Below are 24,636 nucleotides of genomic sequence, written 5' to 3' on the forward strand. Positions count from 1 at the left end.
CGGACTGAGTCCGTTATGGGAGTGATAACAATGATGCCGAAAGGACTGAGAGGTTTTTTTTTTTTTTTTTTTTTTCACGATAGCCGAGCAAAGCTTATGGTGAGGACGTTAAAGCCAAGCGCCCAAGCTAGTGGCCCTCTGAGAATGTTTTACGTCGCTACATGCGTTGGACGAACGTATCTTGCGAAAGAACGTCCACCCGAACTGCGTTGACAATTTCTGTTCAATAAATTTTACAGTCGTGGAAGAACAGCTCGTTACGTGTGAAACTGCGCTGTGTATACCACACGGCAGTTTTGGGCTTCGCCATCCAAGTTTTGTACAGTTAAGTAAAGTGAGTTGCACAGTTTTGTAGAGTAAGCTACTGTGTACCTTCTGATTAAAGTTATGCTGCGTGATAAATAAAGCGAGCCGCATCGCGATGGGAGTCGTTAGAAATCTATGCAAACTGACGACCTCTGTCGTCGTGTATCCCAACTTGGCTACGGCACTATGACACTGGCTACCTTACTGGGTCCCGCTATTCAGCCGACCCAGCGGGCAGTCACAACTGCGCTCCTCCGCTCCGCATTTTCCACGCTTCCAACCTTGTCAACGCCTTGTGATTGTGTAACCGTGTCTGTGATTTTTCAGTTTTAGTTTTGTGTTCTTCCTTTTTCTTTCAGTTTCTTTTCATTCTCTTATTTCCCTATTTTTCTTTTCCTTTCCTTTTCTTCTTTTACTTTTCCTTTTCTTTCCCTCTCATTTTGGAATAGCAAGCCGACCCCCGTCTGACTGACTTTTGCTTTCTTTTCTTCTTAATAATCATACCCCCCCCTCCCCATTCAAACTAATTAAAACCAACTTCAGACGAAATGTGTGTGCAATACTTGCCGACTGTCTTCATGATTCCACTGAATTGCGCCTCACGTCGACACCGCAACAACTCCATGTCCCTCTGCCAGTCAACACTGGGGTCCCGCTCTCAATAGTTCAGGCTGCGCAAAACGTATGCAAGGTAATCGAACATCAAATTTTCGTAGACAGGTTCCTTACTTGATGACAATACACACACACACATCAAATTTTAATTTACATCTTCATATCAGTTTTAATACAAACATTCCTCCGCTCCTGACCTCCGCTCAGTGTACACTGACCTTTATACTACAGAACGTGCACAGATAAAGTATAGCCACGTGTTGCCTGCTTACCGGACGAACTTCCGGTGGTGCACGACGACACAGTTAGCAAAAACAACTAAATAGTCGTGTAACCAAGCTCTGAGTATCAAAAGAATAGCCACGTACGCTTTGCTCTCCGTGCATTACGAATGGGCCAGCTATACGATGTCAACATGGCGAACTCCCGAGTGTCACCACCGGCATCGCACCCAGATATACACCAATGCTTCAGTCTCTCTAGTTGGGTCGTCTGCTGCCTTCTGCATCCCAGAGGATGGAGCTGAGCACGGCTTCAAGCTCCCTCTTATGTCATCGGCTGAGGCCGAGGCATTCGCACTACTGGCCGCTTTGAGACATGTCTCCTCGTGTGCGCCCAGGGCCTGGTCGGTCCTCACTGACAGTAAAGTGGCTCTGGAGGCGCTGGCCTCTTACTCTGCCGCAGTCATCAGTGACACCTATACCACGATCATCGCCCTGCACTCTGAACTTGTATCACTGGGACACGAAGTGGTGTTCCAATGGATCCCGAGCCATGTCGGAATTTCAGGCAATGATCGTGCTGACGCTCTTGCTCGGCAAGCCCACGACGCTGAGCAACCAACTGTCTTTCCCCTTGCGCACTCTATGTGCCAGCTGAAAATCCGCCGCTTCACTGCCAACCGCACACAGCTCTTTCAGCAAGAAGCTATACGCACCAATGCCTTCCTCAAATCCATTGACCCTTTAATGACATATGCTGTGCCTGGCCGCATCCCGCGCACCGAGGAATCGCTGATTCATCGGCTGCGGCTGAATGTGGCCCGAACTCCTCTCCTCCTATTTAAGATGAATCAGCACCCATCACCTCTTTGCCCAACGTGCAACGTAGAAGCCGATGTGCCACACATTCTCATTGCCTGCCAGCGGTACGAAGTCCACCGATCGAGTCTCCGGCGCCGCCTTGCTCATCTAGGCTACCGAGAGCTTTCCCTCGCGGTGCTACTTGGCCCTACCCAGCACGCTGAAGTCAGGTCTGCGCTGACACGATTCCTTCGGGAATCTAAACTCCTGGGCATTCTCTGATGCGCAACGATTAGTGAAGGAGCTGTTACTTATTTATTTATTTATTGTTTTTTTTAATAATTTTCTGTACCCCAGCTGTTTTCTTCTGTTTGCTTGAAAGCATTAGGGAATAGCAAGCCCACACCGTGGCTAACCTTTCCTTCTTACTTTGCATTAAACATATTCCCCCCCCTCCCGAGTGTCGTGTGCGGGTATACCGCTAGGGCCGCTTACGGTACAGAACCGAAATTACTGAAACGAGCATCTATGTAGGACGATGGAAACTAACTGTCCTGAGGCTAGAACACGCGAGCAGACGAACACAACAAAAGCCTCAGTTGTGTTCGTCTGTTAGCGCGTTTCAGCCTCGGAAGAGTTACTTTCCATCATGTTCACCAGATGCCGCTGCCTCGCACTTGTGTTGTACGTATGTATGTGCGTGTCATATTGTATGTCGTTGGAATGTAACTGTAGTGTTGCATTTCTCAGTTTCCTCTTCCCTTCAAATCATCTGCTGTACAGAACATTTCTGTTATCCGCCGCTGTACCGGGACGCGCACTTCGTGCCCAGGGGGCGGATGCACCAACTGATAAGCCCGCGTACTTGTACTTCCGTGGAAAGCGCAGGCGCTGCGCAAACGTAGCAATGTGCTGTATCACGTATAGTATCGAGGTCAGTTTGGGTCAGGTTGTGTGTGGGCGCGATGAACAATTTCCGTTTCATCCAACCCGACGCCTCTCCGTCTCCAATGACTCGGTTAGAAGCAGTACTTGGCCCTCGTCGGCTTCCAGTTGTGAGACCTCGCGTGTTGGAAGAGCAACGCCTTTCAACGACGGCGACGAACATTCTTTCCAAAATCGGACCCGAGAGACATGGTTTCGAAAGCAGAAAAACGGGGCACGGAAGCAGGACACGTCGTGGTTGGTGGTTTCGACGTTTGACTGTCCCTCATTAACAGGTTCAGCACTCTTATCGCGAACAATACTGGAACAAACAAACAAGCGGTACTATGTGTACGCGTAACGAGTCTATCACGAGGGTTCAAACACAGGGAACTCTGCTATTGGCAACGGAAAGACAGGGCGCGGACACTCGAGCAATTTCGACAGCTTCAAAAGAAGAAGAGAAAGGAAGAAGGAGAATACGTAGGGGCTCATACTGGCCAAACAAAGACAAAAAGACGAAATATAATTTCCGGCGAGACTACCATAAGAGAGTTATTATATTATATTGTTATATATTTATATAGCTTATATGATATATAAGCTGACGTGAAGGCCTTGCGCAAGTGGCGTTGGAACTTTGCCAATTTGCGCCGAAGGGCTTTCGCAATGCCCCTTGGGCGCTTCTTCCATGCCGAAACAAACCGAAGACTTTCTAAAGCATACACGGCGATGGTATAAATATTATCTTTAGCCACTCTTCCATAATCTAGTAACGGAACTCCGAAACGTATATAGTGTTTTGATTTCGCAACTTTTGGACCTTTTGCAAACGGACAGGCTACGTCCTAAACTAGCATAAAACGGCAGAAACTAGCAGAGTCCGCGTATTATTTTTCTTTCCAACTCAACTCGACTAAACCAAACTAGATTCCTGAAAGCGAAAGCTGGTTCGCCATTCCGTATGTAAATAAGCAACAAAAAGTTGGCTAACGTCAGTGTGTCGCATGTTTGATTGAGATCAGGGTTGACAAACTTCATTTATGCCGCGGGACTGTCTTTGACAGAACCTAAGTTCAAGTTCCAGTTCAAGATACGAGGGAATCAGGGTGACTTAACTATGTGTTTCCCGTAGAATGTATTGTAGTTCTAACGCATCCTACAGTATTAGAATGCACCAGCCCAATGGCCGAGTGGAATCACTATCAGGAGATGGCAAAATCAGATCCCACCGCCGTCTGAGGTACCTCAAGTTTTACCCGGATTTTCCGACACACTTGCAAGACGCATGTCGGCGCAGCTCCTCCTGAAGTCGGCGCTGGACTCGTACGAGCCGACTTGTCTCTCTCCCTCACCTCTTTCCTACTGCACTGTCTCTATATGTTGGCGTCTACGACACCGTTTGTATAGCCACAGCTAGTTCGCGGCTTTCGCCGCGCGTATCACTGCGCGTAACATCTTGAGCGAGACAGGAAGTATCAATCATAGTAATATAAATTGTGATAAAAAGAGATACGAAAATTATTCTTATCCCAATCTTCGTCATCTCTCAGCGAAGGTGCTCATAATGGAAACGACTTTGCGGACGAATGTCGGCACAGTTCCCCCTGAAGTCGGCCCAGGACGCATACTAACCCCCTCCTGTCCCCCACTACTTCCTGCTGTCCTCTCTCCATCTGTCCACATCTGTACGCCACAGTTGCTTCGCGACGCTGATACGGAATCAAAGAAAAAATCATAACGGAAACGTAATACAGCGAATCACGGTGCAAGAATACACATATTTCCATGCATTTCACATATTTCCACACATACACGTCGCTACACAGACGCAGGCTGATGCACCTTTACGTCGTAAACCTACCCTCAATACACGTATTTACCGCGAAAAGCCGGTTCCTTACGGCCTTTCTTACCGCTTCACTGGAGTTTCTACCCTCCTTATACTCTTCATGAAGTCACTTTAAGCTGGCGCTTCTCAAGAGGGACACACGAGCAGCTTGTGCTGTATTTGCATTCCGCGGGCGTCGTTATAGTTGGGCGGTCGTGTACCTTTTCGTAACAAGCGCACTCAACGATCTGACTCAACGTCTGCCAAGACAACCACATCACAGTCTGCTGCCTTAGAGGAAAGAAAGAAGAAATAAAATATATGAAAAGAGAAAGAGAGAGTGGCTCACGTCCATCCTTTCATTGGAGGAAGATGAAGAAGAAGAAGAGATACCATCTGCTCCTGCGCGATATGGACCGTAGAAGGTAGAACACAAAAATCTTTAGAGATGAGTGCCGCACGTAGAAAGTTTTCTCATAATTTTCGCTGGAATATTTCGGCAAGCAAACGAAGTGCGCTCAAACTGGAAGTGGGGCTTAGCTACTCAACGTTTCTGTCGTTTTCAGTAAGATTTTCGGACAGTTCCGACAGGCGCCAAGCCGCGTGAGTTTTCGCAGGCTGCACCGGACACCTAAACGGGATTCACGCAAACAAATACAGACAGATAGAGCGGTATAGTGGAAATGTGGAAGTGGTTGTCACGTATTTCGATTTATTTATCTATCGTACTTTTTGATTGTTTCAGATCCACCGGTGTTGGCACTCAACCTGGGCAACGGATTGCGAGAGGACCATATCTTAGAAGGCCGAGATGTGTACATGGAGTGTGACATCGTCGCCAATCCTCAGGTGCGCAGAATTCTATTAAAGAGGTTGGGACGCTTTCGTGAATGTGTTTCATTACATCATAGACGCATTGTACTGTACGCCAGAGTACTGAAGGAAAAAGAATTGTTCTTCTGCGTGTCGTACTTAGCTAGATACAAGCCCTCGAACACGCTCCCAGGCAAAGCGCAGACGTCACAGAGCTCAGAGTTGCGTCCATCCCAATTGGCAGCCGTAAGCACGTGACTTCTCGTGCGCTGCCTCACTGGCGGCGGCGAGGGCTGTGATGTCAGAGCCGCATGAGTTTCGGTATTCTCGGTGCCAATTTTCTCCGCTCCTATTAGCCTCTTCGCTGCGAAACTTTCAATGCAAGTTCGCATTTGTGCAAAGAACCATCTTTTATGTCTATCTGGGATAACGTGGGACGACCTGTCACAACCCCTTTGACTACGGGATGGCTTTCCTCGAAGGGGAAGGGGACAAGAAAACGGAAGAACCCTGTTGTTGGGACGCCTGTATTTTGTATCCCACGCATCGGTTGTGAACTTAATTTTGTCTTCAAGGAAACTCCCGTGTACACTCTAAGAAGAAGAAGAAGACGACAGAGGAAATTGTGGAATAACTGCATATTTTAATCCCCTAGATTGCAATTACTGCGTATTTCATTGCCCTGATTCTGAAATTTACTCCCCAGCACAGCAAATAGTCCTAAACTTGGCATCAAATTCCATTCATTTAGTCCTTGCAGGGACTAATTATTGCGGGAATGCATCTAGTGCATCTAGCTCCCAAAGTGACTAAAATTACCCATTTTTGCATATAGTAATCCTACTCCTACGTGAAATAAATGACCGTCTCAAAATTAAGCACACACACACGACAAACTATACATTCACAACTGCTTCTTCTCCGCGAAGAGCCAAAGGAATTCTGTCTTATAACAAGAGCCTAGAAGACGTCGAAAGAAGACCTTCGCCCATGTGACGAGGCGAGCAAGACAGGATCTTCATTCATCAAAGTCAGGACAGAAAGAGAGAGACGACCTTGTCTTTCGGGTCTTCGTATCACGCGTGTGGTCAATCTAAACCCGTAATCAATGTCTCATCGGATCACTTTCGGACAAAGGAAGAAGTCGTCTGCAAAGATCACCGGACATGAGGTAACCGGACCCTTTAACGGAAGCACATCGATCAGTTGGCTTTCGCCCTTCGTCAATGACGTGAAAGCTGATTCCACCTTGTCAACCGCCGCCTATACTTTGAGCCTGACATCCTCACTGCTATTAGTCCAGGTCAGTAACAAGAGAGGTGTCCACTGGATGTCGTCTTTAAGTGTGTGTGGTGTGGAGTAACGCTGAAGTGCAATTAAAAAAATTACTCCATATTTTAAGCCCTTGACTTCGATATCTACTCCCCAACACTGCATACAGTGTCTAAACTTGGCATCAAATTCCATTCATTTAGTCCTTCCAGGGACTAATTATTGCGGGAATTCATCAAGTCAATCTAGTCTCCAAAATGACTAAAATTACTCATTTGTACATATCATCCTACTCTTACGTGAAATTGATTACCGTCTCAAAATTAAGCATACAAACACGACAAACTATACATCCACAACTGCTTCTTCTCCACGAAGAGCCGACGGAATTCTGTCTTACAACAACAAGAGCCTAGAAGACGTCGAACGAAGACCCTCGCTCATGTGACGAGCGAGCAAGACAGGATCTTCATTCATCAAAGTCTGGACAGAGAGAGAGAGAGAGAGCGACGATCTCATCTTTCAGGTCTTCGTATCACACGTGTGGTCAATATAAATCCGTAATCAATGTCTCATCGGATCACTTTGGGACAAAGGAAGGAGTCGTTTACAAAGATAACCGGACAAGAGGTAACCGGACCCTTTAACGGAAGCATATCGATCATTTGGCTTTCGCCCTTCGTCAGTGACGTGAAAGCTGATTCCTCCTCGTCAACCGCCGCCTATACTTTGAGCCTGACATCATCATTGATATTAGTCGAGGTCATTAACAAGAGGGTTGTCCACCGGATATTGTCTTTAAGTGCCTGTGGTGTGGGGTACGCGGAAGTGCAATCGGAAATTGCGAACGACGGTGAAGAAGAAGGAAAATATAAGCTCCGTCCGTTCCGACCATTCGTGTGTGTTGAAGCAACGAAACTTCGAAACTTTTTGAACTTTGAAGTTCGCTAGTTGCTAAGGAATGTTAACACGCTAATCATATTTCTAATTTCATGTGTTGCCACAAAAGCAGAACTCCACTTTTCTTTTCCTCGTACTTTTCGAATAAACATATTCCCCTTCACCGATGAAAAGTTACGTATTCCTCAACTCTCTGGAGGACACTGATACTCTTCGGAAACATAACCCACAATGGAGGTCCTACGCATTTTCCCAAATAAATATTCCAAAATATGGAAATTCCTATTCAACCCGTACAATATTCCTTAAACTGGAACATTCACGTATTGGATATTGATCGACGAAATGAATTCATTACAGTATAATTTCATTTCCGCGACAAGTATTTTATTTTTTGTGCTTTTCTCTCTCTCTCTCTCTCTTCAGGTGAACGACATATGGTGGACCTTCGAAGGTGAGGACATGCCCGTGAACGACACGGGAATCTTCGTCAACGGACAGTACCTGGTTCTTCGAAACGTCACCCAGGGTTCCTCCGGAGCATATCGGTGCCATGCCCGTAACCTAAGAGGAGCTTCGGAAAGCGGCGTCCTCACCCTTCGAGTCAAATGTAAGTGTGTTTGTTTTTATTCTTTATTTTGGCGGAGTAGAATCTGTCGAGTGAAGCTATGGCGTCCGAAACTATGCAGCTGGCAGAGCGTAAGCGTGAGAACCGAGCGTATTTTCTCGAAATATCGGCAACGTATTGAGTTACCTCCCAGTAAATCTAAGAAAGCACAAGCGTGAAATGCAGACGTATGCGTTTTCGAACACCAAAGGGAAGGGGGAAATATAGGAGTGGGTAGACGAAAATAAAATTAGTGTGCTTGGACTCTGTTCTGATCCGGAACGATCTTTAAGATGGGCCACCGTCCATCACCCAACTGCCCCACCTGTCGTGTTGAAGGAGACATCCCGCACGTGCTGTTCCACTGCACCCGTTACCGCCAACGCCGTCTTCTCCTGCGGTCGCGCATCGCTTGTCTCAGAATCTCGGACTTTTCTATAGTTACGCCGCTAGGCCCCACACAACATAGTCAGGTGACCAAGGCACTTCTTCAGCTCCTGCGGGTCTGTGGCCTTCTGGGTCAACTGTGACCAATTCCGTGTTTGGCTCTTTTTTGCTTATTTTTCTTTTCTTCTTCTTTTTTTATTTGCTGGGAATAGCATACCGCCGTTGTGCAGGTTAACCTTTTCTCTCCTTTTGTTTTGTTTTTTTTTTAATAAAAGGCGTTTTGTTTCGATGCTCGTTTTGTCGTTGTGACGTAATAAACGTAAGATAGAGAAAATAGCGCTAGATAAGATTAACCATCAAAAGAGAGAGAAGGAAAGGAGAGAAATAAGGTCGCTCGAAGTACAAATGTCGATTCATTTCGAACATGAGAAGCGCTCCACGAGGCATTCCATTGCACGAAGTCTCCCCTCTTTCAATGCACATAACAATAGAGCCAGAATAGGAAACTTATCCGAATTGCTTAACCAGTCAGCTGTACTTGCCTTTGTGCAGGCACATCTATAGACTTCGAAACATGAAATTTCGCAGATGTAGAGAAAAGGCAACAGGCAAGACTTCCCGTTTATTCGACAAAAGACATTCATTCTGTATATATCTCGATGACACAATTTCGGTACCTTTATACACCTCCCTAAAGGTAGAAACTCTGCCGTTATAGGTACAAATACAAAAGGTAGTAGAGTGCAAACCAGGGTCCCAGTTATACCTGCACGCGTCTCCATTGAATCATGTAACAAAGACATGTGGTCGCAGGGCATTCTCGTATTACACATACGCGTTTCGACACAGCCCTTTTGAACGTGTTCATATAGGTATAGGTCTGTGCGGGTACAGTTATATACGCGGGTATCCACACGACATGCGTTTTTTTTTTTTTTGCGCATAGAGATATATTCTTTTGAAATCGGCACGGACAGAATGCGGATAAAGTCCTACCCCACCTGGGCACTCACGGATAATCACGTTTTACCTGCAAAAAAACAATTGTACCTCCGAGGACGTACCCTAAGGGGAGACGTCACTGAGGATGGGCAGTGAATCTAAAACGACGTCGAAGTGTGCCATACCTGGCATTGCTGTGTCTTTAACGGCTATTACTGGACAACTGTGGTTGACGTAACTTTCCTGAGAGAGTTTGTATGCCGAAATCTAAAAACGTTTCTAGCATAACACTTTCGTCATGCATACTTTTTCCTGCAAGTACAATGACCGCGTATATGCGAACATATACTCAGTCTCAGCGCGGATGCACCTATTTCAACGAGTATGGTTGCGGATGCAGTCGCGGATCTTATACGCCCGGATACCGTGCGGATACTGTCAATCCTATCCGCGCTCACCTCTAACCATAGTGGCGTCGCGACGTCAATTGCCTCGAATTATTATCCGTTTAACGTCAATATACTCGGAAGCGTATAATTACACACAGTGCCAACAACATCCGTCAAAAACGCTTTTGTTTTTCACTGATCAACGATGACTTTCTCGTAGAATGTCATCGTCGCAATTTAGAATCTTAACAAGCGGCGGTATAGAGACAAAGGCCGATGGACCTCAAACTTAGGCCTTACACCATAGCTGGCGACTACGCAACAAAAAGCTAATCTATTTCGTCCGTGGTTCAAGCTTAAGGCATTCATGGGGAGTATGGACTTCGTTATTAAAAGATACCCCGCAGCGTCAAGATGCGACCTCACGCCTGGGGGGGGGGGGGGGGATATGTCTATTATGAAAAAAGGACGGAAAGGTTGGCCTCACGCCTGCTTGGCTGCATATGTGCTCGCATAGACTAAGAGAACTCATAACAGCCGCGGCGAAACGCCGTTCTTTACTTTCTTCCTTAAGGCTTCTCTCGAGTATACGCTATTTAATAACCCGGGGGATGAAAGCGAGAGGTACGTAGATAAGATGAAAGGGCGGGTATATTGACTCGAGACGGTCTCCCGCATTTACGTAGCAAGTGCCTGTGTGTTTTCCATAGAAATTGCGGTGGACGAGGCAAAACCGTTTGAAAAGTTATTGTATTGTGCAACTCAAAATAGGAGCTCGGATGCGGACGAGAAAGAAATAGTGTCGTGTGTCAGCTGTGCTATCCCGCACACGCGCGCAAAATTGTAGGTCTGGCTTCCCCACATAGGGGATGTAAATGTGGCAGAGCACGCTTTACAGGCAGGTCACACCCGCACATCGGTCCCCCTTGTATGAACGACCTGCTCCCCACCGCATCCTGCTGTGAAGTGGGACTTCACTTGTGCGAGTCGACTTCAACCCTCTCCAATAAAAATTCCTTTCTGGTAAGAGACGGTGAATACTTCTGTGAGCTTCTACGTGTCTTTCTTTTTTACTGCTTTGACAACCCAAAGGTGTCCATTAAAAGAACGGCAGTTAAAGGGACACTAAAGTACAAATATTTTGCCTCGCGTAATGAACGATGACGTTACCTTGATTCTTCAAGTGTTGCATTCGTCCCTCTATGTCTCACTGGCCACACTTTTTACTAAGCTAGAATGAAAGTACACGTATCGCCGGTTATAATTCCAATCAGAAAGCTTACGCCCATGGACAGTACACTGCGTTTCCAGCAGTGGTGGTGCTGGTGGGTGGGTGGGGGTGGGGGTGGGGGGATATGTTTATTAAGAAAAAAAGGAAAACAAAGCAACGATATGAAAAGAAGAACAATGAAGTGGAATATTAATTAACGTGGAAACGCTGTATGCTTTACACTACAGATTCTCCCCGTTGCAAGAGTGCGGACAGCGTCCCCCGTAGCATCCTGCATCGCTACTGGTCAGCGGGAGAAGAAGTTAAGGTGTCCTGCGAAGTGGACTCCGATCCGCCGGAAGTCACCTTTCGTTGGACTGTGCGCAACAATTCGGAGTCGCGGGAACTCAGTGATTTTGTGTCGAACGGAACACGGAGCGTCGTTCGTTATTTCCCTACGACAGCCACGGAGTACGTCACTCTGACGTGTTGGGCGAACAACTCTGTAGGAATGCAGCAGAGCTACTGCACCTTCTTCGTGGAGCCACAGGGTGAGTATAGACGAGTAGATATGTACGCGGGGTGGGTGGCGATAATGGTGTATACGACGTCTGGTATTGAATCTGCCCAGTTTAGCCCTTTCTCACGTAGGTATTGCCGCTGTGAATTCTCCAACGGACATGGGCATTCCCCTTCTGAATACGGCGCTGTCATCTTCCTGCATATAGTGACTGTAGTGTTACCTGCACGTTTTTATCATATCCCCTCTCATTTCTCTTTCTTCTTTCACTCCTAATTTTGATGGGAACGTACTTTGCAGGAAAGAAAGATCCGCGCGACTGAATGGAGTTCCCCCCGAAAACTATGTCATTGTCGCGTGATCTGCCCACTGGTGGGCAGAACAAACACACGCGGCCATATCTGCCAGAACACGCGAATAGTTCCAAGGGTGGCCGGCACCCGTGTGGACGGCACCAATGTGATGCTTCAGTCGCTGCAATGTTTACATAACACGAAGATTCAACAGGTAGTCACCTGATAAATGCTAGCGAGCTGGTGAGTAGGCCCGTACTGTGAAAAACCCTAAGTTTCGGCATTTGAGTCCTTCTCGTCCGTCTCATATCGTCCGCTCTTCTCTTTTGCCCAAACTCAGACTTTTTTTACAGTATGAGTCTAGTCACCTTACGTGTAAATATGCACAAAATTATTTTTTTACGCAGGCGCGTGTTGGCTTTTTCATTAGGAAATTCGTTCGTAAACTGTTTACAAACGCGCGTTATATATATATATATATATATATATATATATATATATATATATATACAGGGTGTCCACGCTAACTGTGAACATATTTAAAAAATATATATAACACTTTTTCCGAGATGAAATCAATTGCAATATAGCATATGCTGAAAGGCACTCCCTAGGAGGGCATTAGCAAAGTCCAAAGGCAATGTCTTAATTAGCTTTCATTACTTAACTTGTTAATTATAAAAGCGACAAAGTTGTCCCGATGAGAACATCTGTTCCTTTCGGTCACCTGATATCGTAGCCGTTTTCAGAACGAAAATCCGTTCGATAGATCGCCCGCAAAAAATTAGTGAAGGAACGCCATTTTTTTTCTTTATTTTGTTCATTGCGCATCTTCGCAGACGCATATTTCCTTCATCCCCAACGTGAGAGGGGAAAGGAGTACAGGGCCGCCTCATGCGTCCAAGATGAGCTTTAACTTGCGGAAACAAAACAAAAACAAATGTATCGGGTGACTCTATCGGAACTGGCCTTATCTTGGGTTGTATTTTCTGTTTCCTTTTAATCTTTTTCCAGGACGCGAGAGGCGATAGTGTGCTCTTTCTTCCTCTCAGATTGGGGGTGAAGGACAGACGCGTCTTCTACGAAGCGCAATGAACAAAATAAAGAAAAAATGGCGTTCCTTCACGAATTTTTTTGCGGGCGATCCATTTTTGTTCTGAAAACGGCTACCATATCAGGTGACCGAAAGGAACAGATGTTCTCATTGGGACAACTTTGTAGCTTTTATCATTAAAAAGTTAATTAATTAAAGTTAATTGAGACATTGCCTTTGGACTTTGCTAATGCCCTCCTAGGGAGTGCCCTTCAGCATATGCTATGTTGCAATTGATTTCATCTTGGAAAAAGTGTTATATATATATATTAAAGATCTGTTCACACTTAGCGTGGACACCCTGTATATATATGCGATATTATTGCGTCCTCTGTACCGAATGCGACTGCGATGGCAGGTTAATAAGTGCTCGTGCGCGCAGGTGTACCCAAAGCCCACTCCCAGTGTGCTGTGGTGAACCAAGCTACCAGCTGGTTTGTGCTGGAATGCGCCCAGAGACCCGGAGAGCGTGCCTGGTACCAGCTCGAAGTGTACCACGCGGACACGGGTCGTCTGTTGTCCAACGCCAGTTCTTTGGTCGGCGAGAGGCCCCATTTCAGGGTGCGCAACATTCCACCTGCCACGGAATGCCTGGCTCGGGTGTACGTGGTGAACGAAAGGGGACGCAGCGAACCCACAACCATTGTCGTCAGAGCCATTCCACCTCCGTCGAAGCTCCTAACGTCAGGTGGGTAACATCAGCTTACGAGCACTTCTACCGATTATAGATGCCGTAAGATACTGTTTTGTAAAAACATATTTTCTCTCTCTCTCTCTCTCTCTCTCTGTATTCGCACGAGCGATGTTCACCAAAAAAATACTTCATCGGAAGATGCGCCAAATGCCAGCTTCCTGCTTCACGCGAGCGCGAGCAGCTCAACACTTCTTGCAGCTCAGATTTATAGGCCTCCATGTATTACGACAGGCTTTGTGATTTCCCCATTGCAAGCGTGTGCCGGACTTAGTTCACTCATCTACCATATGGCGCTCGCTACATGGTCCAGGATGGCGATGCTATTGGGACCTTCCCAAGTTTCGGAGCTTCGCGAGCTTCGGCACAGTTCTGTGCTCTGGGAAATCGAATGTGGTTGTGTGGGAATTTCTCTACGATGATGATTTGGTACAGTGAGTGTGTTTATGTTGTGTGCCTGCTCGGAAGAAAGAGAGAACTATAACTCGCACGCATCAGGATTGCTGAACAATACGTACAAAATTGTTTCAAGGTGAATGGATTTCGCTTCTGGATCTTGTGTATCATAATGAAGGGAAGGGAAGGGGAACAAGCAAGCATCTTCCCCTTCTTATTCTTCCTTTTCATACCTCAAGCACGACTTTCTCTCTCGCGCGCGCGCGCGTGAGGAGGCGGCAGGGCTAGCTTATGACCACTGATCGTCTGCGAAAAATATATTTCCGACCCCGAGAGTATTTCGTTAGAAGATTGAGTCAGTGGTTTTGCAGGCTAGGTCCTGAAAAAATCAACTGCAGAAATTACTGAAATTTAACAGCTTTTATAACCGAGGAACTTGTGTGGTAACGATGCATGGTTGTCGTCTGCTAGCATGGTCTGCTAGTCCCAAATGCGCCGGGCAGACAGTCCACACCGAAGTTACTGCTCTTGGTCCAACGTTTTCTGGATAAACGTTTGTTCGAACATACGTACAGTAATTCATTCGTGAGTAGAGCACAACAATCCTCACAATCAGTGGAGGAAGCTGCTGCACGCTGTACCGTGAGCGAAGGTGATGGTGCAGTATCGACTTTCCTAATTGCGGATCGGGGTCTGCTTAGCAGCCTTTTGGGCCATGTAGGAAGCGCCAACGTGGCAGGTAAACGAACTAAGTGCGGCACAGCTTTTTCTTGGGAGCTTTCGGGCCTGGTGTAATACATGGAAGCCTAGCTCAGACACAAAATATTCTGTAGCAGACGACAGAGCCGATGGTGTCGCCTGTTACGCGTGAAGTACGCCAATCTCTGTATACCGGCGCCGTGCGAGTGCTCAGCATAATCCCCCTGTCACACGGGCAGCCATCTAGCGTATATTACCCTTTTCACACGGGCAGTGTTAACCGCGGTTATCGTGAACCACGGTTTGTTGTTATCACACAGTCAGTTTGTGACATGTTAGCAGTGACCATGTGATTGCGCCGATCTGATTACGCTGTATGTCGTGAAAAGAAAAGGGCATAATGGTAATTAAAAATCTTAACAATCATTAGATACACGATACGCGCACGATTATTTGGGGGAAATGTCACACGGCAGATTTAAGCGCGGTTAAGGCTACCTTCCATATCCTCGGTTACCTCGTGAAACCGAGGTAGCCAAGCTCGGTTTCCCATAACCGCCGTTAGCGGCGCAACCTCCGTTTGGTCGGCCGTTTGACTGCGGCAAACCGCAATTACGTGTAACCGCGTTCGCCTTATCCGCGGTTAGCGCTGCCCGTTCTCCAAGGGTATAACGTATCAACTTCTCAAAGCACATCGGATTCAATGTCCTTTGAGAAGTTGACACATTACACGCTGGGTGGCGCTAGGCGCATGGTTTATAGGGAGAGTTTGGCCATTAGGAGGAGCCTAACTTAAAGCGCGTCATGCGACGTCACGGCTGAACGACCTCACTCGTCGTGCTCTATTGTTGTCCCGTTGTCAGCTGGTCTCCGACGCCATATTGATGCTGATCGTTGTTTACAATCCACGGAGAGAAGACACGTGCGAACTTCTTGCTTCGAAAGCCTTTCGTCCTTGAACTCTTTCAGTTCGGCAACAAAGTCCCCCTTATCACTAGGGCGAGTGGGTCATAAGCCGGTTATTCCTGTAGATTACATTCAGCGCGACCACGAAGCTGTGGACCAGCTGGAGGACAGCATCAATATGGCGCGGACTAGACGGCTGATAAGCGGATTCCGCTCGGATTCAGGCTTTTTGGGCGGCGCAACGATGGACTCTGACGTCAAAATAGGCTCCACCCATGAGGCGGCAAAAGATCAAAGAATGGCCAAACTCTCCCTATAAATGGCTCTGGGTCAATGACCGTTCGGTTCAATCGCCGGAAGACGAGAGCCCCGCGTCTCCTATTCTAGTCTCGCCTTTGCTAGTGATCCTTTCCTCCTTTGACGGTCCAGGTACCGTGTCAGGCTGTGCTTTTCGTACCTGGACCTCATTTGTACCTAGGTACCATGTTGAAGCTCTAACGCCATACACCCTTTTGTTCCCCCTTTCTCTTCGTTCCCATTCGACAGGTGTACAGTGCGTGGATAGTAACCACACCTTAGCAGCTCTAATTCTGCTGCTGTGCAGCATCTACAGAGTTTGCACGGAAATTAACACTCAAGGCAAGTGACACCTTTCACAAGCGTCTTCTATCCCGCTTTCCGCATTGGAGTTCCGCGCCATAATGTCTATCCTCTTACGACCTTATCGTCTAGCAATAAAAGTTAGTTAGATGGCGGGAATATAAAATTGAGACTTTAGCTCTCGTGAACAGGACCAGCTACTTCATGTCACTTAGTTCTAACGACTATAGGAAAGAGGCTCTTTTTTCTTTTTTTTTTTCACGAGGATTATATTCGCTGAGTAGCAATTAATGTTGACCAACGAGGATCCTTAATGGAATATAAACATGCGGGATTAATGGCGACTTTATACCGTCTTGCTTTCCTTGGTGCCCTCTCTTCAGAAGTTTATTGATATTCGAACCTGTGGAGTGGTGCTCTCAGAAGCTCCTTCTGAAGAAGAAAGCAAAATCAGTCAGCGCTTTTCCGACCGAGATGTGATTATATTTTCCCGGAGCAGAGACGAAATTTTTTCGTTGGCGTAATTTAAACTCGCGTCTGCTAATGGCATTCACTTTTTTTTTTTTTGCTGACTTGTGCAGGGGAAACACTACATTAAAAGCTTCGTGAAGCGATTCTTCGTAGCAACCTGGAGACATCGCTCTGAGTAATGAAACGAAACAATCGACGTCTTGTTTCTTGTTTATTCTATATTTTCTTTATCTCCGATTTTTTTTTCTTCTTTTATGCAAACGAATACGCTCATCACGTCCTATATTCTGTTTCATTTTCGTATACGTGCAACGCTACACTGTAAGAAAAATTTCCGTTATTTTACTGCACAAGTGACTGTTAGAGTTCTCTGTTGCGGGCATATGTGCCATAACGTATATGCTGCACAAAATCCGTATGCAGTGCACACTGCACAGTTCCGAACGGGGCACTCGCAGTTTAATATCCCTCTAATGGAAGTGTCATTCTTTTCGTTTATGCGGGCTGTGCAGTGTGTACTCCAAACGAATTTTTTGCAATAACATAGGTTACGACACATATGCCAGCAACAGAATTAGCAGTCACTTGTGAGTAAAATTACGATTTTTTTTTTTACAGTGTACACACGAGGAACACTAGTGTCATCATGTGTCAGTGTCATCGTAAATCCGTATTGGTAGAACGTCGTTGACAAAGCAGTGCTCCGACACGGACCATGCACCATGCACAGCGCTACACCTTACTCGTAACTGACAGAATTTTTATTGGTACCAATGTGTTAAAAAAACTCGAAAACAGTATAGACAGTGAAGTTTTCTACAATTAGCTACGGTGCTAGATTTCGCGTGGAGGACCACGCTCCTCCGGGTATCTGAAGAAGCGTGGTCCACCACGCGACAGCTAGTGCCGTAAACAAACGTGGAAAGCTTCACTGTCTACTGATTTTTTCTTCCTCTTTTTTATATTGTTTGATTTTGGAGGACCTGACTGCTTCCCCCCTTGTTACTACGCCTACTTTACCAATGGTTTAACAGGAAAAAGAACGGAATTATAGAGAGAAAAAATTTAGACGAACCTAGGACACCTGCTTGCTATAGTGCCGTGCTATAGTAAAAGATGCACACCGCAAAGTTGCAAAGTAGGAAGTGTCTGTTAATAATAGGTTTCGGTCTCCCCATGTAAATAACTTGCCGCCCTTCCCGGCAGGCAGACCACCCTCTCTCTCTCTCTTTTTTTTTTCGTTCTTTCGGTAAACGATACGCCCCCCCCCCCCCCCCATGTAAATAACCGATTTCTGAAGTGTGCAAGTCTGACGACCGATAACTTATGTACAATATATCTCTCTGTTGATTGATTCATTGATTGGAAAAAGAAAAAAATGAGATGTTAGTCCCTCTAGTGGCTTGGGTCTGTTTGCATAAACAGACTGTGCTAGAATCGTTTAACGGCCGCAGCTTTGCAACTGCTTTAGCCACATGGCGCAGCCCCACACTTCGTTGTCGTCCAGTTCGTGCAAAATGACACGTAAGATTGACACGTAAGGTGAGTTTTGCGTGGCGACATGCTGCGGACGCGACATGTGTGGCGACAGGAGTGCGCAATGTTTGGACCACCTGGGGTTCATTAACGTACGAGGGAAATCTCTGATACACGTCTCGTTCCTGGAAGCAAATGCTTCCCTCCATCGCGAAATGCACTGTCAAAGCCGCATTTGCATATATAGGATCCTAGTACGATTTATGCGCTGACAGGCCCTGATTGTTAAATACTCTACCTTAAATATGTTGTGCAGTAAGTTCTATTGCCCGTGTTGAAGCACCGCTTTGTCAAACTGGTTAAACCATCGCGACAATAACTTAGAAGCGCGTTCATTAATTCGGATTCCCGATTTCACGCCTGTGTGCTTCCAAAAGCACCTTTGTTATCCTTTCAAGTGCATTTACTCTCGTAGCAAAACAAAGCGAACTAACGGCTCCCGCCGTCTCTAATCCGCTGTCTGTAGCATAAGCGGCATAAATAGGGAAATAACACACACGCACACATCAGAAAAAAGGAACAAAAACGCAGCCGCCAGGCTGAGAGCGCGTCGCCGGAAATGCGGGATTAGCACGATTGAGGATGTGAGTGTCCAACTGAGGTACCGAATATTGTCCTTGGTACTTAATTACGGAGAGTGTCAATATATTTAGGGGGGGGGGTGCTTTGTCCTTTGACGGGGACGGTGAGGTTTTCGAGCGTAGAACTTGGTTTGGTGACATTTATTTACGTATTTATTTTATTTCGATATACCCCAAAGGTCTAGAGGACATTAAATGATAGGAAGGGGGATACACTAAATAAAAGCATCAAAGACAAAATGACTCGAATACACACGGTAACCTACAAGGAAGGGAATAAAATGATATGGCTGGCGATAAATGGAAAAAGAAAAACGAAGAACATTACACGTCAGTATAATTTGCAGTAGAATATTACAACTGCACAAAATTAGAATGGACAAAGGAAAAACCCTTAATGCTTAGAAAACCAAGCTGTGATGCACGGTGTGGCAAAAAATATAAATAAATAAATAAAAAGAAAGAAAGGAAGAGCGAAATATTTGAAGAGAACCTTAATGTGGAAAGCGGTCAACTTTATTTGCAGCTTCATTTTAATTTAACAGAAATGATTTATGTTGTGTTATTAGTCCAATTCAGCTAATTTAATTAATTAACCATACAGCACACTGTAACATGAAACTGATGAACTGTGAGCGACATACACAATCGGAAAACGTTCATTCTACGTCGTAACCTGTCACATTTGGTATTAAGTGCGTGTTCTTTGCTGTAGTATTCTACTATGTCGAGTAGCTTCGATTCACTTTTTTATTTAGGTTAATTACTTTGCAAAGCTAAAAGTGACAAGCGAAGAGCTCCACCTAATGGGTTACGCATGCGCTGTCTGTTGCAGAATAAAGCATTATTCGCCAACCTAGTTCTTGCAAACGGACACTCCAAATGCACTTTTTTATTTGTTCTACTTACTATATGCAGTAGGAAAATATTGCGAAATACTGTGTTAGTCTCGGAGAGCCCAATGCAGATTTCCTGTCATCTCACAGTGCTGGATATTCTCCATATTTTGAGCATGTTTATGCAGTCCGTCTCCACGTCTGCATTTTATCGGATTTGGAATTTCGATCGCAACAACTTTCGCTTCGAAATACGTACGAAGCAGCCCATGAAATCTGGTGTCGTTGATACGTTAAAGCAGGACGTTCAGCAGCACCGGCTGCGCACTCTCGTGAACGCCTCAAACGGAACTTCTCGCTGTGCCTGTTTCTCAGCTGCAACAAAGCATGTCGCGGACACTATAACAAGAAGGTAGTGGAAGAAAAGCACGCGGAAACTGAGGTGATGTGATAAAGAACAACAACAACAATAGATGCTGACGATGAGATAGGGTGTTTCATCGCGGCGGTGTGGTACCCTACCCCATTGTACGTAATGAAAGAGGGAGGGGAACTCACGGTTTTTCTGAGTTTGAGAATTTAACCAGCAATGAAATTTTATTTCTCGTACTCTCTGCGTCTGCGCCATTTTCAGGATCTGTAGTTTTGCAAAACAAAAGAATTAAAGGTAGTTATGACTGGTGTAACAAGAAATTCAGCGTCAGCTGTGCGTGTGGTGAAAGAAGATGATGATGATGATAAGTATTTTAATGGCGCAGCAGCGACGGAGGCTATAATGCGCCAGTGTGGTGAAAGAAGGCCACATGAAAGTTCGCAGGTTAATTTATGTAAGCGTGATGAGTATTGACTTGTGGTCGCTGAAGTGGTTTGCGAGGTGAGTGATGGTCCTGAACGAGGGGGCTGTTCTGGAACACCAAGTCTATGCATGAGCCATGTCTAGTTGTGGGTTGCCGGATGACGGTGCACAGCGGAAGGCCCAGTTGTTCGGACATATCACTTAAGAAAGTGGTGTTCTTGGCCAGTAAAACGTCCACGTTGAAGTCTCCGATGACGAGAGGCTTGTGCGTGCGGTAAGGCGCGGGTACATACAGGATAAATACAGTCATACAGGGTACATACAGTCTCCACTATACAGCTGACATTGTAAAAACAAGGAAAGTTGATAAGTGATTTTTTTAAGATATGCTGAAATTGAATTCGGCATCCGGCCAATGTTAAAACTAAAAAAATACAAATGAAAAAGAGAAGCGCATGAAGAAGAGAAGCGCAACATCAACGACAGCGCGATAGCAGCAACAAAGATATACGCTACAGCGGCAACAATCACAACATCACACACCGACAGTGCACAAAACCTAATAGACCGATTGCAAAGAACACTGTGCAATAAAATTCACAAGCACAGTCAGAGCTGTATCCCCTCTTGCTTGCGTGTCAGATACAATGTCGAAAGGTCTGCAGTCCGGTCGGTCGACAGCGGCCTTCAATGATGAATGTTGGGAAGCATATCTAATTACAATGGATAAGGATGAGTTCTGTGTCCTCCGCAAGTTTCGCCCCAATTTTGTTGAAGAAACTGACGCCCGTATACGGCACGGCTAGAGTCACTAAATAGGGGTACAGAGTATAGCATTCGTTTTCCGCGCTGGACCCGCCGTTCCGTGTCCGCGATTGGGAAGATCGTGTCACGTGATTTCTCCTTCCAAGAACGCGCCGTCCATGTTGAGTCCCCTCCATCCCAAACCACTTTCTTCTTCGTTGGTTGCGAGCTTGCTCGACTGCGCGCAGTTCTCCGGCGGGAAAAGGGGCAGATTGGCGTTACGTTGCTAGGCGACGCTGCCGGGCCGGACGCAAGATGGCGGTCCCGCTCGCCGGCGTGGCTCAGAGTCGCTACTCTGCTTCCTATAGTGACTCTAGGCACGGCAAGGCAAACGTGACCGTCTCTCGATATGTGGTCCAGAGAACAGAACCAGGCGCCAAGAAAGTCAAACTAAGCAGCTGAACAACAACAACAACAACAACAATAAATGAATGAGGGGGGGGGGGGAATATGTTTATTATATATAAAAAAATAAGAGGGAAAGGTTAGCCACCGGTATGGCGGCTGATGATGACATGGGACGCTTGCCCGCGGTGGTCGCAGGACCCTCTCCGACTTCAAAGAGAGGATGAATTAACGGTGAGCGCGAAGGGTGACGACAAGACGGACCAGCTGAAACAGGAGCACAATGTACCAGAAAAATCTTTTTGTTGCTGTTCTAATAAAAAAGCATACACCGACGCGCAATAAGGAATTCAATGCCTCGATGCGGAAGATACCGCATAAAATATTTGTTCCCTTCTATACGACCAATATCGCCGTACATACCCAGCAGCAAAGTATAGTGGAAGAAGGCAATAAATTTCAGATCAATCTATACCTTATATGTGTTCTTCATAGTCAGTACGACGCATTAAAAATTGAAAGTTGTTTTCTACCTTAAGGTTGAATAATGGGAATTTGATCGAGTATGTGCTGCGTAACTAAAGGGAGGAGAAACCTCTTTCCTGTACACGTCCCATGCATGTCTAAAGGATGATTTTAAAATAACAGGCTGTTGGTTACACTGCGTTATAGCGGTGAAGCGTGATTAGGGGGGGGCGAATTGTTCTTCCCCTATGGCCTGTGCTTCAAGAATTCTTATTAAGGATTTGTTCCGGGTTGTTGAGCGCTCCTTAATGCTGTATGGGAAGCTACCTAAATTTCGGTGTAGCCGTTTGCAGCGTTTGCAAATTAGCGTCTGGTTGATTGGTTTTGTTTCTCATTCACGACATTGTGTTTAAAATGTGTAGTTTTTTTTAATTTTTATTATTATTATTACTCCGCCTTTCCGAAAAAATGTTATCTATGTTTTGTTACTGAACGGACCTTAAACGTGCGGATTTTGTTTGATTTTTGGCAATAGGGATACGCCGTTGTGGTTAGAATCTCTTGCGCATGACAAGCTCTTAGCAAACCATCACCCCGAATGACATCGTTCTCTACCATGATTTGTTAAAAGCTCGAGGTGTACGCCTTTTTGCGACAGACTTATGCAGTTCATTTAATTGTCGCAAAAAGCTGCACGTCTCTGGCTTACCATAGGGATCCTACTCTCGTCGAAGTAATCCAGCTCGAATACTTTGTGTCCCGCCTGTCATTGGTCGCTACGTGAAGCAGGCGTGAAGATCAGAAATGAATGTCATACGCCCTCAACCGATATACCCAGGTTCTAATCCCGGTGCCGGCTGTGCTGCTTGGGGTTTTCCTCAGACACGTTCGAACATATGTCGGCATAGTTCCCTTGGAAGTCGGCCCAGGACGCAATTTCTCCAGAGCGTTATTCGTGACGTTGCCCACCTCTGTGAGGCCGACAACGGCGGGCCTTTCCACCGTCGATATTTGAATTCTTGATCCTGCAACCTTCGTGATAAAGTATAGATAAAGCACGAAGAATGCAGGATTAAGTGCTCAACTATAGACGACCTGCACCCCTACGTCATCGATTACGTATCCACCGCCGCGCAAAGCATGCTGGTCGGCACCTATCAACCTTATCAGCCTTTTCGGCCTATCAGGCGACGCGTTTTTCCCGCTTCTTGCCCACCACAGCAAAATATGGTCCAAGGCGCGTGGCATTCACCTCTGCTCCGTCCTCCACCTATCCTCCATCCGGCAATCCTTCTTTCTTTTTGTTTTGTGTTCTTTTTTTTTTCTATAGTCGTGACGACCCACACTTCAGTGTGGCCAACAACGGCGAGCCTATCCTGCCATTACCCCCCCCCCCCCCCCCCGCTCTTCAAGCCTTTTTAACGTAACGACCAATGACAGTCGAGATACAAGGTAATCGAGGTCGATTACTTTGACGAGAATAGGGTCCCTCAAGTGATAACGGTGGCCTTGAGCATGCTATATGTGTCGAGTTATGTCGTAAGATTGTGGATTTTACCGACTGTTCTCTTATCGTGCATTAACTGATTTCCAATTGTCTTCCCGCAGGTATATTCTGGCACATCCAATGGGCAAGCTGATAGTGCTTTCGTTTCGTTCTCTTTTTTTTTTCTTTTTTTTTTCTCTCTCTCTCGAGTTCGACCAGTACGGGACAATGCGCTTGTGACATTAATCTCACACACCGCTAGGTCCGTAGTTCGCCACAGACGCGCACCAACGCTTTCATACCTTCGAATCTGCTGCCCTCCAAACCTACCAACGGGACAGCGGCTGACGTCATCAACCTCGCGACCCACGGGGTTACTCTCGGATCGACAACGTAGAGCCTCGGATATGTCACGTGACCTGCAAGTTATCCGACGGCGAATTCGTGCGGTGAAAAGTGCTGGAGGAACACTTTGCGACGCGTTTTAACGGAAACGGGAAGAATGTTTTGTGAAGAGTGCCTTACCGCATCGGGGCCTGGACAAATATTATTCGTAACCGAGGATTACATATACAGAATTATATAAAGATATATCTACGACGAAGAAACCGGTGACTTGTAAGCAGCGCGAAAAGAGTGAAGAATAAAGATCACTTTGATTTGTGGATTGCGTAGTGTCGGATGACGTATTAAGGGCGGGACAGAAATATGCGCTACACTTTGAGAAAAAAAAAAGGTAGAATTTCCTACCCAAGCTGGTAGAACGACAGTTTCTACTCTGAAGTTATACCCAAAAGGTAAAATTGGTTTGAGTAGAAATGTAGTTTCAATACAGCTCTACGGCGATGGGATGGATCTACCTTTTTTCTTAGAGTGTACGTCTTACGAAGCAGCGCCTTA

General features: G+C 46.1%; 1 protein-coding gene across 1 annotated transcript in view; it reads left to right on the forward strand.

Annotated features, from left to right (window-relative positions):
* The window catches only part of LOC135388838 (nephrin-like), a 389,583-nt gene extending 365,182 nt beyond the window's left edge, over positions 1-24,401 (forward strand). Inside the window, exons 6-11 of the mRNA XM_064618684.1 lie at positions 5,444-5,547; positions 8,110-8,293; positions 11,467-11,769; positions 13,507-13,812; positions 16,363-16,455; positions 23,859-24,401. Of these exons, the coding sequence (XP_064474754.1) occupies positions 5,444-5,547; positions 8,110-8,293; positions 11,467-11,769; positions 13,507-13,812; positions 16,363-16,455; positions 23,859-23,890 (1,022 nt within the window). The 3' untranslated portion in view covers positions 23,891-24,401. The remainder of the gene's footprint in view (positions 1-5,443; positions 5,548-8,109; positions 8,294-11,466; positions 11,770-13,506; positions 13,813-16,362; positions 16,456-23,858) is intronic.
* Positions 24,402-24,636: the final 235 nt, after the last annotated feature.

Source organism: Ornithodoros turicata, chromosome 3 (genome assembly GCF_037126465.1).
Source record: "Ornithodoros turicata isolate Travis chromosome 3, ASM3712646v1, whole genome shotgun sequence".
Classification (NCBI taxonomy): domain Eukaryota; kingdom Metazoa; phylum Arthropoda; class Arachnida; order Ixodida; family Argasidae; genus Ornithodoros; species Ornithodoros turicata.